This window comes from Saccostrea cucullata, unplaced genomic scaffold, assembly GCF_032062105.1.
Source record: "Saccostrea cucullata isolate Sc308-1 unplaced genomic scaffold, CSIRO_AGI_Scuc_v1 ctg2238, whole genome shotgun sequence".
Taxonomy (NCBI): Eukaryota; Metazoa; Mollusca; class Bivalvia; order Ostreida; family Ostreidae; genus Saccostrea; species Saccostrea cuccullata.
In genome coordinates, this window is record NW_026936289.1 from 29188 (window position 1) to 42652 (window position 13465).

General features: G+C 34.2%; 1 protein-coding gene across 1 annotated transcript; it reads right to left on the bottom strand.

Moving 5' to 3' along the window:
• Nucleotides 1-3853: 3853 nt before the first annotated feature.
• Nucleotides 3854-6513, bottom strand: LOC134245268 (zinc finger protein 112-like). Its single transcript, XM_062727570.1, has 2 exons — nt 5376-6513; nt 3854-4897 (listed from the first exon to the last, which is right to left on the bottom strand). Exons 1-2 carry the CDS (start codon nt 6288-6290, stop codon nt 3854-3856), a joined length of 1959 nt encoding a protein of 652 aa, XP_062583554.1. The 5' UTR covers nt 6291-6513.
• Between the last annotated feature and the right edge of the window lie 6952 nt (nt 6514-13465).

Consider the following 13465-nt stretch of genomic DNA (forward strand, 5'->3'; position numbering starts at 1 on the left):
ACCAAATTTTATTCCTACACCCCCCCCCCCCCCCACCCCACGGGCTTAAGACGCCTATGAAAATACATTTGTAATAAATACTTTTAAATTCAAGTGTTAAAATATATATATATATATATATATATATATATATATATATATATATATATATATATATATATATATATATATATATATATATATATATATATATATATATATATATATATAAAGCACTAAAAATGACCAACGACACGAACAATTAAAATTGTCAAATTTTCGGGACGTCCTGTCCCTTCCTCAGGACAAAGAAAAAAGTTAAAAAGTCATAAGAACAAAGGAAAAATAGAAACAAAAACAACTAGCACTACTACTAAGCTACTAAACACTAGATATTTACATACTTAATAAATTACATGTTGAATTCGAAATTTTTAAAAACAACAATAAAGAAAGAAATCCGGACCGCTATGAAATGCGTCCGGTCTATCGGGTATACTCGGGTGAAGTGCGATTTACATAATTGAACGAATTAATTATGCTAATTAATTACGACAATCAGTAAATCGTACATTGTTTCATTCTCTCAAAATGGCGTAACTTTACTTAATAAAGAATAATCAAAGAAAAATAAGATGGCAGGGATATTTAAACATATGAATTATGATCCATTATAAATTTTGAAATATTTAAAGACTTAATACCGGGAAAAAATAATTAACAAAGGCGAAAGCAATACATAGCTATGTGGGTTGTTCGAGAGTTGGTGACGCAAATTGACTATAGAGTTTACACTAAATTGAGAGAATAATCTTGTTTAGTATCGTCAGGAATTGGGTCTAGTTTACGTTCATTCTGGTGAAGTCATTTAGTTTGTTAATACCATTAGGGCGGAATGACTTCAATCTGTGCATCCAGAACTTTTCTTTGCTTTTTCTCTGAGCATCTGTCCATCTTGGGTTATGGTCAATCATCACTACTGTCAAATCCTCCCATTTGTGACCCTCAATGTTGAAATGTTCCCCAAAGGGTTCATTGAGTTTTTTGGTCCTAATGGTCGAACGGTGGTTATTGACTCTCCTGCGGAGATCTCCTGTTTCACCAATATACTGTTTGGAGCAAACTTTGCAACTGATGAGATAAATGCAGTTGTCAGTATGACAGGACAAATTCCCTAGTATTTTGTAGCTGCGGCCTGTAACGGGGCTGTTAAAACTGTCTGTGTCAGTACTGTGCTTACAAAGAAGACATCTTCTGTCAGAGCAAGTTTTAAAGCCCCCGTTAGGTAATGGGTTGTCCAGTCTGGTTCTTACTACCATGTCCTTCAGGTTCCTTGGGCGTCTGTATGCAGCCAATGGGGGTTCCTTAAAGACCTCTGCCATTCGTTTGTTTGAATGGAGAATTGGTAGGTTCTTTTGAAGGATACCGCTTAGGTTCTTAAGGACGGGATGGTATGTGGTAACCAGAGGGACCCTACCGCTATTGTCTTTCTCCTTGTAGCGTAATAGGTTTTGCCTGTCATGTCCTGCCATCTCATCAATAGCTGTTTGTACGGTGCGGGCATTGTAGCCTCTTTTGCATAAGTGGGACTTAAGAAGACCACTTTGCTCCTGATATAAGGCAGGGGACGAACAGATGCGTCGAATTCTGGTGGCTAGACCCTTAGGCACTCCCTTAAAAGTGTGTGGGGGATGACAGCTAGAGGGCATAAGATATAGGTGGGAGTCTGTGGGTTTGGTGTGGAGACTGAATTCGATTTCACCATCAATCAGGGTAGATGTAGTATCTAGGAATACGTTTTTCGAATTAGATACGTCTACTGTAAATTTGATCGACTGATGAAAGGTGTTGGCAAACGTAATGAATGCCTCGAGGCTCTCGCGACATTCCACCCACTTCATCTCTATATCGTCAATGAAACGCAACCAGCTATGGGGCCTAAAAGGTGCTTGAAGTAACAAGTTGCGTTCCAGTCTGCCCATGAAGACATTGGCATAAGACGGTGCCATTTTCGTTACTTCAAGCACCTTTTAATTTTCCCGTTAATTTCTGATCATGACATGGAATACACGGCGGGTGTGACCGGTCGTTAGGGGATGCTTACTCCTCCATGGCACCTGATCCCACCTCTGATGTTTCGGAAGTCCGTGTTTGCTCTGCTCTTATTTTGTATTGTTTTATGGACTTTGAGATTTAATACTGTTCGTTACCTCCATATCCTTCATTAAACAAAGTAGTTAAGTGTTAAAGGGGCATTTCGGGAATTTCTTAGGACATTTTGGTAAATAAGCGGCTTTTAATTATAATATATTTCAGAAAAAATTATAAACACGTGAGCATGGTAAAATCTCAAGAACTTAACACTGACAAATCTGCGTTTTCGAAAGGGGAAATTGTCAAACTAATCCCTGTTGAGATTCTGCTAGGCTAGATATTTGGAGTGACGCTGTCGCAGAATCCCTGGACGACTACTAATAATTCATGTCTGGAGATTAAGTCCCAACTTTGGTCGGTTATTGCAAGAATTATTCGTCTAGACCACACTGAAACCACACACTGAGACCAGAAACTCTGTGGGAAAAAAAAACTTCAAGTCCCCGATATCTCTAATCCTTGAATACCTCCCTTGGTATTTCAGAATTCAAAATATCGAGGATAAAAGACTTAAATTTAACAATAAATAGTTGGAACACCTTCCTTATATTCTTCAACATTAAGGGTTCCATGTTCGTTCGCCCTAAAAATTGTTCTCCCGATTTCCCGTTCGCCCAGAGTCCGCTCCTATGATTTTTATAACCAGAGAGATCGAGCGCTTGCTGTGATCGGAAGGCCGTGAGTTCGAACGGTAACGGGTTCGTTCGCCCGAACTTCCTGTTCGCGGGAGTCCGTTCGCCCTCAATATTTTTCGCCCAATATCTTGTTCGCCCTCTATGTGGTTCGCCCAATACTCATATATTCTTGTATATTTAAACTCAATGAATTAAACAATAACATAATTATTTTTTTTATTTATTTCCTTTGTGAACTTGGGATAATTTTTTCTCAAGTTCTGATACGAGGAACAATGTCATAATGTTTATTTAGTTTAATTTTTGATTTTATTCAAATGTTTTTGAATGACTTAGTGTTTGAACTTTACTATAGTTACATTGTTATTAGATGATTAATATGATTAATATCAAAGTTAATAATTAGAGGGATACATCCCTATTATTTTTACGAATTGCGCTATGTTTTGCAAACAATTAAAGGACTGGGATGTTAATAGGTCCATTAAAGAACTGAACAGCGGATGTTGAAGGTTTTACCTTTGAAGAATCTGCTTTTGATCAAATAAAAAATGATTAAAAGGAATTAAACAAAAATGATTAATGTACTTAAAGTCAGATCTTTGATAGGTCATGTATTTAGTGTGATATAACGTCTGACAGTCTGTTTTATTTTGAATGTACCAAAAATTTCGAAAGAAATTCATTAGATTTCATTCCGCATTAAACAAGGGCGAACAAGTTTATGGGCCAGCGGACTCTGGGCGAACGGGGAATCGGGCGAACAATTTTAGGGCAAACGAACATGGAACCAGTTCGAGTTCAAACCAGTAAATATAACGATTAGCAGTAACAAATGTTTTATTTCAAGTTAATTAACACATTTTTTAAATTCATCGAAAAAAAAAAAAACACGTGAAGATTATTTTGAAAATAAGGACACTATAATTAAACTATTTTTTATTTAAATATTGAAAAAAATACATTAAAACAGTTTGACAAGTTTCAATTAATCATTCTTCTTATATCAAAGAAATAAAATAAATTGTACTTGTTAACCTTGTTTGATTTAATTTATAAAAAAAACATACACAGTCACACTGATATTAAGTTTTTTTGTGTATTTTCAACATGTGCCTCTTCAAGGATTTTTTATGCATCACCATATTACATTTTTCACAAGTTACTTTCATCTTTCCTGTATGGAGGGCAATGTGACGCCTATACGTTGAGCTGCAGGAGAATGACTTTCCACAAGTGTCACATATCATTCGTCCATCGGGAGTTTTCTTGACTTTCTTCTTACGTTCATGCTTGTTTATTTTGTGCTTTTCATAGGGCGACTTTTTACAAAAGCCTTTGCCACAAAATTCGCAAACATAGGGAATGTCTGCAATGTCGGATCTTTCTTTCGTGCTCACATTATCATGGATCCTGTGTCTTATCTGATGAAGTCGCAATGACGACCCCCACTTGATGAATTTCCCACAGATCTCGCACAGTCTTTTTCTTGAGGAATTGTGGGTATCCATGTGTCGACTTCTGGCCATCTGACTATAAAATCTTCTCCCACAAGTTTCACAGGGATATGGCCTTTCACCACTGTGTAGTCTCATGTGGTCTTCCAGCTTCCACTTCCTCTTCAAAATCTTTCCACAAACATCACATGGAAACCTCTCAGGCTCACGTTTTTTCTGATATTTTTTAAGATGGTATTTTGAATTGTTTGTTTTAAGACATTTATCACAGGCTAATTGTTTATTTCTTGTGTAAGAGAGTCTAAGGAAAGAGGATAAAACATAAGATTTACCACAAAAATTACATTTCTGTGCTTTAACAGTGTTGTGTGACTGTTTCAGATGCAAATCATCTGAAGATTTCTTCACATGGGATTTTTCACAATCCAAAGAATCGTAGGATTTATTCAACCTCTCCACAGATGTCTTTTGACTAAATCTCACAGAACCTGGATGCACTGCAGCCCCTTTTTTATTTTGCCCAATCATGACTATGATTGTTTTTGGCTTGTTTCCTATTTCCTTATGTTTGCTATTTCTTTCCTCTTTGTCATGTTCATGCTGAGCAGATGCCTCTACATTTGTAATTTTTCTTCCATAATTATCATATTCAGGTATTTTCTTGCCACATTTCTTAAATGAAAAAAAAAAATAAATAAATAAAGCATAGCTTATTTGTCTAAAAATATTTCATGAAACATGTGAAACAGTGAAAGTATTAGATCTATAATCACTCACAAAAGTAAATTCATCTATATTATCCAGGAAATGGCAAGATGTCATTATTATTATTTTTTTTTTACTAATTCCTTATTATATACATGTATCTTTCCTTCATAGAAGACCTTTCATTTGACTATAATTCAAACTGAAACCCCTTCACCAAGGATACTTTGTGGCTAAAGCTTAATTAATGGTTAAAATCAATCCAAGTGATTCTTGAAAAGAAGTCAATTATAAAAAGTTTACAATTGACGAAGAACTTTGTTGACCATCTTTCAAGGGAAAAAGTAATTAAATCTACTTTTAAACTACCTGTTATCTGATATGATTTTTTTCTCTTCACCCCAATTATGGTAGATTTTTAGACACCTGTTTACACCCACCTTACCTGTAATGCCTCTAGGCTATTTCCAACCCTTTCATCTTCTCCTATAGGGGTGGTAGGCTGGATTTCATTTTCCACTAGGTTTTCCTCCACTTTTACTTGAACTCTTTCCAATTCTGGCAATGAATCTTGCTCCTGAACTGGTTGAAAAATGACTTGAAAGCTCTGTTCTGTAACCTCTACATCTGCTGGTAATACTATTTTTGAGGTGTTCTCAGGTGATGTTTTGTTCTCGGACTCTGTGCCTTGTGTGGGCCTAAAGTTGACTGTTGTGGAATTTTTCTGGGGTGCAGGCCTAATTGGTGTCAATTTTATCTTGAAACACTTTTTGGTTACGGCCAGATTTGCAGCACTGTTTGGTACCAACAAGAGTGGGGCCACTGCATTAGGAACATTTAAAACTTGTTTCAGAAGCCCTGGTGTCTGCACATTTACACAATGATTAAGAGCACCTTCAGGTACACCACTGTTCAGAATTTTTAAGTTGTTGACTGTTGTATTATTTATAACATTTGAGTTGGAGACAGTAACAGGAGAATTTTGGTAAAAGGACATGGTAACTGGTGCAATATCAGTACTGTGATTGAGATTGGGATTGGATAAGGTGGTAGTTTTGGTATCAGCTTCTGTCATATGATTTTCAGCATTTTGGGCATTGTTTTTTGAGGGAAACATTATATTGTTTGGAACTTGCACCATATTACACAGATTGTTCACAGGATAAATGACAAAAGGAAATCTAAGCTGTGAAAGGTTGTTCATGTTCACAGTAGGAAGACTGGACTGATGCACTCCAAGGCTGTTAATGTTCATAGGAGGCCTGTTAATATTCATAGGAGGCAGAAAGAGCTGCTGTGATACATGGCTGTTTGTGTTCATAGTAGGCTGTGATGGATGTTGAACTCCAAGATTGTTCATGTTAACATGAGCTGAGAGCCTGTGATGATGACTGTTGTATCCAAGGACTGCTTGACATGTTCAAGTAAGGTTGACAGGACTACTTGATCCTGAGGGTGTTCACGTTCACATCAGTCTGAGCGAACTGCTTGGTTAGAAGGCTTTTCATATTCCTTCTACAAGTATCTGTAGGAAGAGAAAATGGGATCCTTGGGCTCCCTATGGTCTCTAAATGTATTGATCACTTTATATATCTGTAAAATATAAAAAAATAAGTTGCCTGCACTTATATTGTTCAATAAATAAATGGCAGCAAAAAAGATTTACTGGATAAAAAAAAAATGGTACTACATGAATTAATTATCACTTCAAGTTTGAGATGTCTGTTGTGACTTTTGAAACACTCAGACTATTATACATTCTTCGTGGCACAATCAAATCGATGTGCCACACCATGTGGCTAGATCATGTTGATGTTAACTAGAATCCATTTTTATAACATCAATTTTGTCTTTGTCATTTTATTTCTTTAACATCTGTTAAAAAAGAAAAGAAGAAAAGCAAAAATGAATAGGAGCGGAATAGTATGATATTGCACTATAAAATATGGTGATATGATATGATTTCTCAATTGCGATACCCAGCATTATGTACTGTAGATTTGTATAAGTATAATTAATACAGAGAACATCATCTAATCATGCTAATTTAATCGAGAGTCTAGGCACCAATGGTTCCAAAGAAATTGGCCATATTTGACCTGGATTAGAAATTTTAAATAAATGATTTTCATCAGTTGTTATTATGAAAGGGACTTTTTTTTTTACATTGTATTATGCAAGATTTCAGAATACACATCATCAGTATTAGTTAAGTTTCACTGTATGTGTAAAATATTGTCTGGAAACTGGTTGTTATATAAATCTGTTACAAGATGTCTACCGGGTACCCATGGGCCATAGAATCCCCCCCTCCAAGGTTCTTTAAATCTCAACAAACAAATTTTCCAGTCAGCGAGCAGAGTTCTGATGTCTTTCAGAGATATATGAAAATTTCCTGCAATGATCTACATGTAATAATCAGATAACGTTACTAACGTTGTTATCCCTCGATCTCTTTTTTTTTTCCTTCAGAGAATATCAGCATCGGAGCACAGGGACTTGCTCCTGGCGTGTAAAAAATATCTAATAAAAAAAAAAAACGATAGGCCTATACTATAAAACACGGTGTAGTTTTATAGTATAGGTCTATCGTTTTTTTTTTTATTACCGGCCGCCAGGAGGCGGTCGGTTATATGATATGAAAGTTTTAAGTCGCCGTGCGTTTCTGCGGAGTTAGAACAATTTGAATAAAAAATATTTAACATTCATGTAATATAGAATATTAAGAAAGATTTTTTAAATGTTAAACAAAAACGCACAATAATCATAAAATTAAAATTTATAAATAATGGGTTAAATGTTTCATCCAATCCTGATTGACAAACTCCGACGTAACTGAAGTGCGGAGAAAAAAGCACACATGTTGGGCATAGTCTAAAGCAAGGGCAGCGTTATATACATGTATAAACAAATTTACTTTTTCTACTTCAACAGGATTTGTTGTATATATATATAATTTAAAATGACGTGTAAATATAAATATACAATGTGCTTTTAATACGGAAAGTTTTCAAAAATATGACTTAATCTTAGTTTATTAGCAGACAGAATATAAGGAGATTTTTCTCTAACAGACAAGGACAAAGCGCGTTTTACAATATGCCAAGCCTTTTCCCGCCACATCTCACACCAAAACAAGATAGAGAAAAAATGTAGTGGCGGATCTAGAGGGAATTTGGGGGTTTCAACATCCTCTGAGCGAGCGAGGAGCCTCACGTAGTTGTTACGTTTTATTTAAAGTTAAACTATCTCTAGTTAGATAAGTTTAAACGTTAGTTTTGATGGCTAAGTGTTAAAACTACTTAAACATCAAACTTCCGCCAGAGTTCGTTTGTACAAATGAAACTGAGTGTGGCCAGTGGGGACGCAGAGGACTATGAGTAAGTTGCTTATACACATTGTACTATGGAGGGTAATCGTGTTCAAAAATCCAGACTTGTAAATTTGTAAATGCAATCTTGTGAGTATGTAAATTTGTAAATGCAATCTCGTAAGTTTGTAAATCCAAACTTGTAATCGTATCAGTTTCATAGTATACATATGTATGTAGGTAATTCAGATTTCCAAGCATGTACTTCTGAAATTACAACTGTGTTGACTTTAAGTTCAAATTATGAATGTGTGTATCTTTGAAATTGTAAACTTTGTTTTCCGGAATTAATATTTCCGCGCACTGAATAAAACACAAAGACAATTCACAACTCTACATATGTAAAGTCTACATGTTTGTCGAATTTTGATTACGAGAAACTATGGAGGGCCATCAGTGCCGCAATTCATTTTTAATTTTTTTTTTAATTTTTATTATAACTTCTTGTTTTCCAAATACACGTAAATCATAACTTCATTTTTTATCCCTTATTTTAGTTCTAACTTCTTGTTTATATTTTCCAGTTTTATTTTTTTCCCTTCATGGCCATATGGGCTGGGGGGGGGGGGGCATTTTGCCGATATACATATATATAAAATACTTTAGACAATATAGAAATTATATGCTTGTGCCCCCCTCAATTTAAAAAGTCTGATGACTTCTTTTTTATTTGGGAGATGTGGGGGAGAGTTGATACCTAAAATAACTTTCCGGCCATGACAGTGACTTACCAGGCTAACGCCCAACCACTAGGCAACTATGATCAGTGTCCCAGTTTAGATCTTAATTATAATTGCATTAATATCATATTTTAAAAAACATTCAGTAGATGCAGTTACGTGTAAATATTCCTCGGGGGAATGGGGGGGGGGGGTTCCCCCAAAAAGAAATTAATTATAAACAAATATTGATTAAATAAACTGGTACATGTAAAACTTTATCTGTAAAAGCGATGTTTGGGATCTTTCATTATATCTTTTCAGAAACTTTTTTTTCAACGCAAGAATTAGCCAGAGTTTGGTGAATATGCAAGAAAAAGTGTGTTTAGAATCAATGGAATGGGGAATGCAGCCAATACTGCAATAGATGCATTTTAATATCAAAACATCTGCTCATGATTATTTTCCACACAAAAAGTGGAGAACCCAACATTTTGCCCCCTTTTCTACTTCGGTCCTTAGACTTGTTGAGGTGAAAAAATTTCTCAGTCCTAATTTAAGGGGTCCCGACCCTCTGCTATCAAATTTCACTCAGAAAATTTAATATTTCTAATTTTGATTTTCATGAACAATAATAACATTAGAGCCACATAGAAAATAGTTTGATGTAAGAAGCGCTGCTTATTTTTTAAAAATAATTTTTATGTCAGATCATGATATGAATAAATTTCAACATAGAGAACAGAAACAGTAACGATTTATTATCATAACATTTAATTTGAAATATGAGTTGTATATGAAAATAATACTTAGTATAATACCTATTAAAATCATGTCAGAAAACATCATGAAGCGATGCTTTCTAAGTCAGAAAATTACAATGTTGTATGTGGTTGTAAGAAAAAAATAGATCTGTGAGGAGGAGTTATCTTTCTTCTAAAGATTTCTTCATATGAAAAAAATGTCATACTTATAAAAATTCTGTATTAAGTACTTGAAACATTAAACCATTATTAAAATGGTCTTTTAAAAAATACAACTTATTCAATTTAAAATGCTTTTGAAGTAGAATTTAAATGTTTTATTGTTAAATATAACAAAACAATAAGTCTGAGATTGGCAAAAGAAATAGAAAGTAATGTTTCCAACACATATCAGATTTTATCAAATTGACTACTCAGAGGTCTAAATTAGGGAACTCTGATTAAGAAAACTGTGAGTAGTATTCATGTTTTGTACTCTGACAGTCTCTGAGAGTTATCTGTCATATCAGAGGGTCAGTACCCCTTAAAATCATGTTATATTAAAATAAACTGAAATATACAATATACGCATGCAATCAGGAAGGGGGTCATATTTATAATATTTGAAACATCATGCACCAGGGCCATTAATTAAACTTAGATGAGCTCACTGTTGATCACAGTCTCACTTTCACCAAAGGAACGACGCTCACGAGAATTTTTACTCATATAGAGACGTCACCATTTGCCGGTGAAGAGCTGCAAATTTTGTCCTACACTCGGCACTTAGAGCCATACAGCAGCGAGGGATCTTTTTCGTGCCACGTCCCAAACTTCGTTTACTACAGGAATTCGTAATAGAGAAACTGAATCAAAAGTGAGCTTATCTAAGTTTCATGGTCCCGGGCCGGACAGGGGGTGGGGAACCAGTGTATTCTATTCCAATTACATGTAAATGAAAGTAATTTCCAATTGTCGATATATTCATAAGAAAAGAAATCAAGGCTAATTCATCGTTATATCCCCTGAACAGTAATGCCATTAGGGGGTCAAGAAATTTTTGTTTTGTGCCCAACCCAACCCCCATGAAATTGCCTCCAACAGGTCTGAAAAGGAGAGAAAACACACAAGAATAAAATCATATGGTTTTTAAAAAAATAAAACAAAATGCATGTTCCAGGGAAATATACCTACATAGTCTACGACACGTAGACTGTTCGCGCAAGATCTCTAAACATGTAAAAAAAAAAAAAGGCCGACGCGCTCCTTTTCGTTTAAATTTCATTCGGATTCCTTAGTTTAATTCTGTTGCGCACTGTAGTTCTACTCTCTTATTAAATCTTTTGATTCTTCTTATAGTTTTACCCCAAAAAAGTAATAAGTTAGGAAGAGTGAAGCATGATTTAAAATATCAGATAAAATGAATATATGAAAGGAAGCAAAAAAATAATAATAAAGAGTAGGTCCGTAGAAAGCACCTTCAGTTGGGGGGGGGGCAAAGCCACTTTTTACGTTGGGGACACTATATATCAACTACGCCCCCTCCCATTAAAAAGAAGTCATCAGACTTTTTTTATTGAGGGGGCACAAGCATATATTAGCTATGTTTTCTATAGTATTCTTTATATCGGCAAAATCATTGGGGGATGTGCCATCCCCCCTCCCCGGATCCTGGAAAATATAAAGAAGAAGTTATATATAAAATAAGAAATAAAAAATGAAGTCGTTGGAATTAATTTAATTTGGACAAAAAGTTATAATAATATTTAAAAAATGAAACAAGTATATTCAAAAGGAATTATGGCACCGACACCCCTCCATAGTTCCTTGCAATCAAAATTCGACAAACATGTAGACTTTACATATGTGGAGTTGTGAATTGTCTTTGTGTTTTATTCAGAGCGCGGAAATATAAATTCCGGAAAACAAAGTTTACAATATCAAAGATACACACATTCATAATTTGAACTTAATGTCAACAAAGTTGTATTTTCAGAACTACATGCTTGGATGTCTGAATTACCTACTTACATATGTATAATATGAAACTAATACGATTACAAGTTTGGATTTACAAACTTACGAGATTGCATTTAAAAATTACGAACTTACAAGATTGCATTTACAAACTTACAAGTCTGGATTTTTGAACACGATTACCCTCCATATTGTACATGTAGCAATATTTGCATATCCACTGCTCTCTCTCTCACTATGAACATGTAGCCAGCAACTGCGTTCATAGGACTATAGACGCAAATGCCTCTGATATGAGTGCAATTGCTCTATCTCACTCTTGTAGAACAAGCTCTAATACACTTATTTCCCGTGTCGTGAAGTATATATATGAAATGTTTCGTAAAAGGACAAATATAAGTTTTTAATAGTATTTTTTGGAAAAAAAGGAATTCAGAACAATTTAAAATTGCTGTTTGATATCTTAAAAAATTTAATTTTGGTCAATGTATTTAATTGTAATTTAAAACTTTTTTAAAAATTGAATAGAAATCCATATTTTTATTTTTTCGTATCATGCATACTTGTAAAAAGAACGATAACTCTTCACACTTGGGTAATAACATACAAAGAGAGAAAATCTCTTTAACTAGTAGATCTTTCAAGAAAAAATAAATAGAAAAAATACCCAGAAAAGCATACTGGAGTATATACTCATTATAAAATCATTCTCATTTTTATCATAGTGTTAAGTAATTGATTTTTGTCAGAGGATTTCAATAACGTTAATCGATGACGTCACGACTACATCAAAACAAAAATTAAGAGAATGTGATGACGGCGCTGCTTGTATCCAGATAACTGTGTTTGAGAGGGAAATACTTTCAAAATTGTGATTTATTAGAGAAAAGGAGTATTGATTAGGTGTACTGATTTTAAAGCCGTATGTGTTTTCTTTACTGAAGACAGAAGAAGCTTCGTCCTTATGTAAGTCAAGATTTCCTCTGATATTCTTGACAACATCAAAGAATGCAAATATAAGTACAGTGCTTTAAGTAGTTTCGGATTTTAAGCAGTTCTGGATAATTTTCGTTTAAAAATGAAAATTAAACACACAAAATGGTTTCTGTTTTTTTGTGATTTTTTGTATAAACGAAATTGAATTTATTGTCTAAAATCTAGACGATAAAGCAAGATCATAAAGTCCCTCTCTCTTTCCATGTTAACAGCTTAATGTTTACTACCAGAAGCGCTTTTTATTTACGTTGAGTAGAAAAATTACATGCTGTTCCTAAAGTTGTAGGTGTTTTTTGAAACTTTTCATGGGTTCCTATTTAATTCGTGAAGTGTGGATAAGACACTGGTGTTCCTTCTTTCTCAAGAATTTTGGGTTTTCTAATACTACGAAGCATCTCCAAAATAATGAGCAATCTTCACAACATCCTAATTTAAGTAGTTCTGGATTTACTACGGACGGTGTTTTCTCAAAGGACTTGTACACCATACAAGATTTTAAAAAAAATTAAAAAGGACAAAAATATAATTTAATTCTTCATTGAAATATTTGTAAATAATTAAATTGATTTTAAAAGGGCTGAGAAAGTGTATAGAAACATAAGTTCACTTCATGTTGCGATTAATTCATGTTTTCATTTTCAATAAATTTGCTAAACATCATGTTTTCTCCTTTATATTTTTATTCATATAATGCATATATAAATTACATGTTAAGGTCTCATTGTAGGGAATTCTCTACAATTTGATCATTTATAATGAATTTTGATACGATTTCAATTTAATAATCCCG

Coding starts and splice junctions, on each gene's coding strand:
- LOC134245268 (XM_062727570.1), bottom strand. CDS start 6,290: ATGAACAATCTTGGAGTTCAACATCCATCACAGCCTACTATGAACACA. Junction 4,898..5,375: donor ATAGCCTAGAGGCATTACAG/GTAAGGTGGGTG, acceptor TTTTCATTTAAG/AAATGTGGCAAGAAAATACC.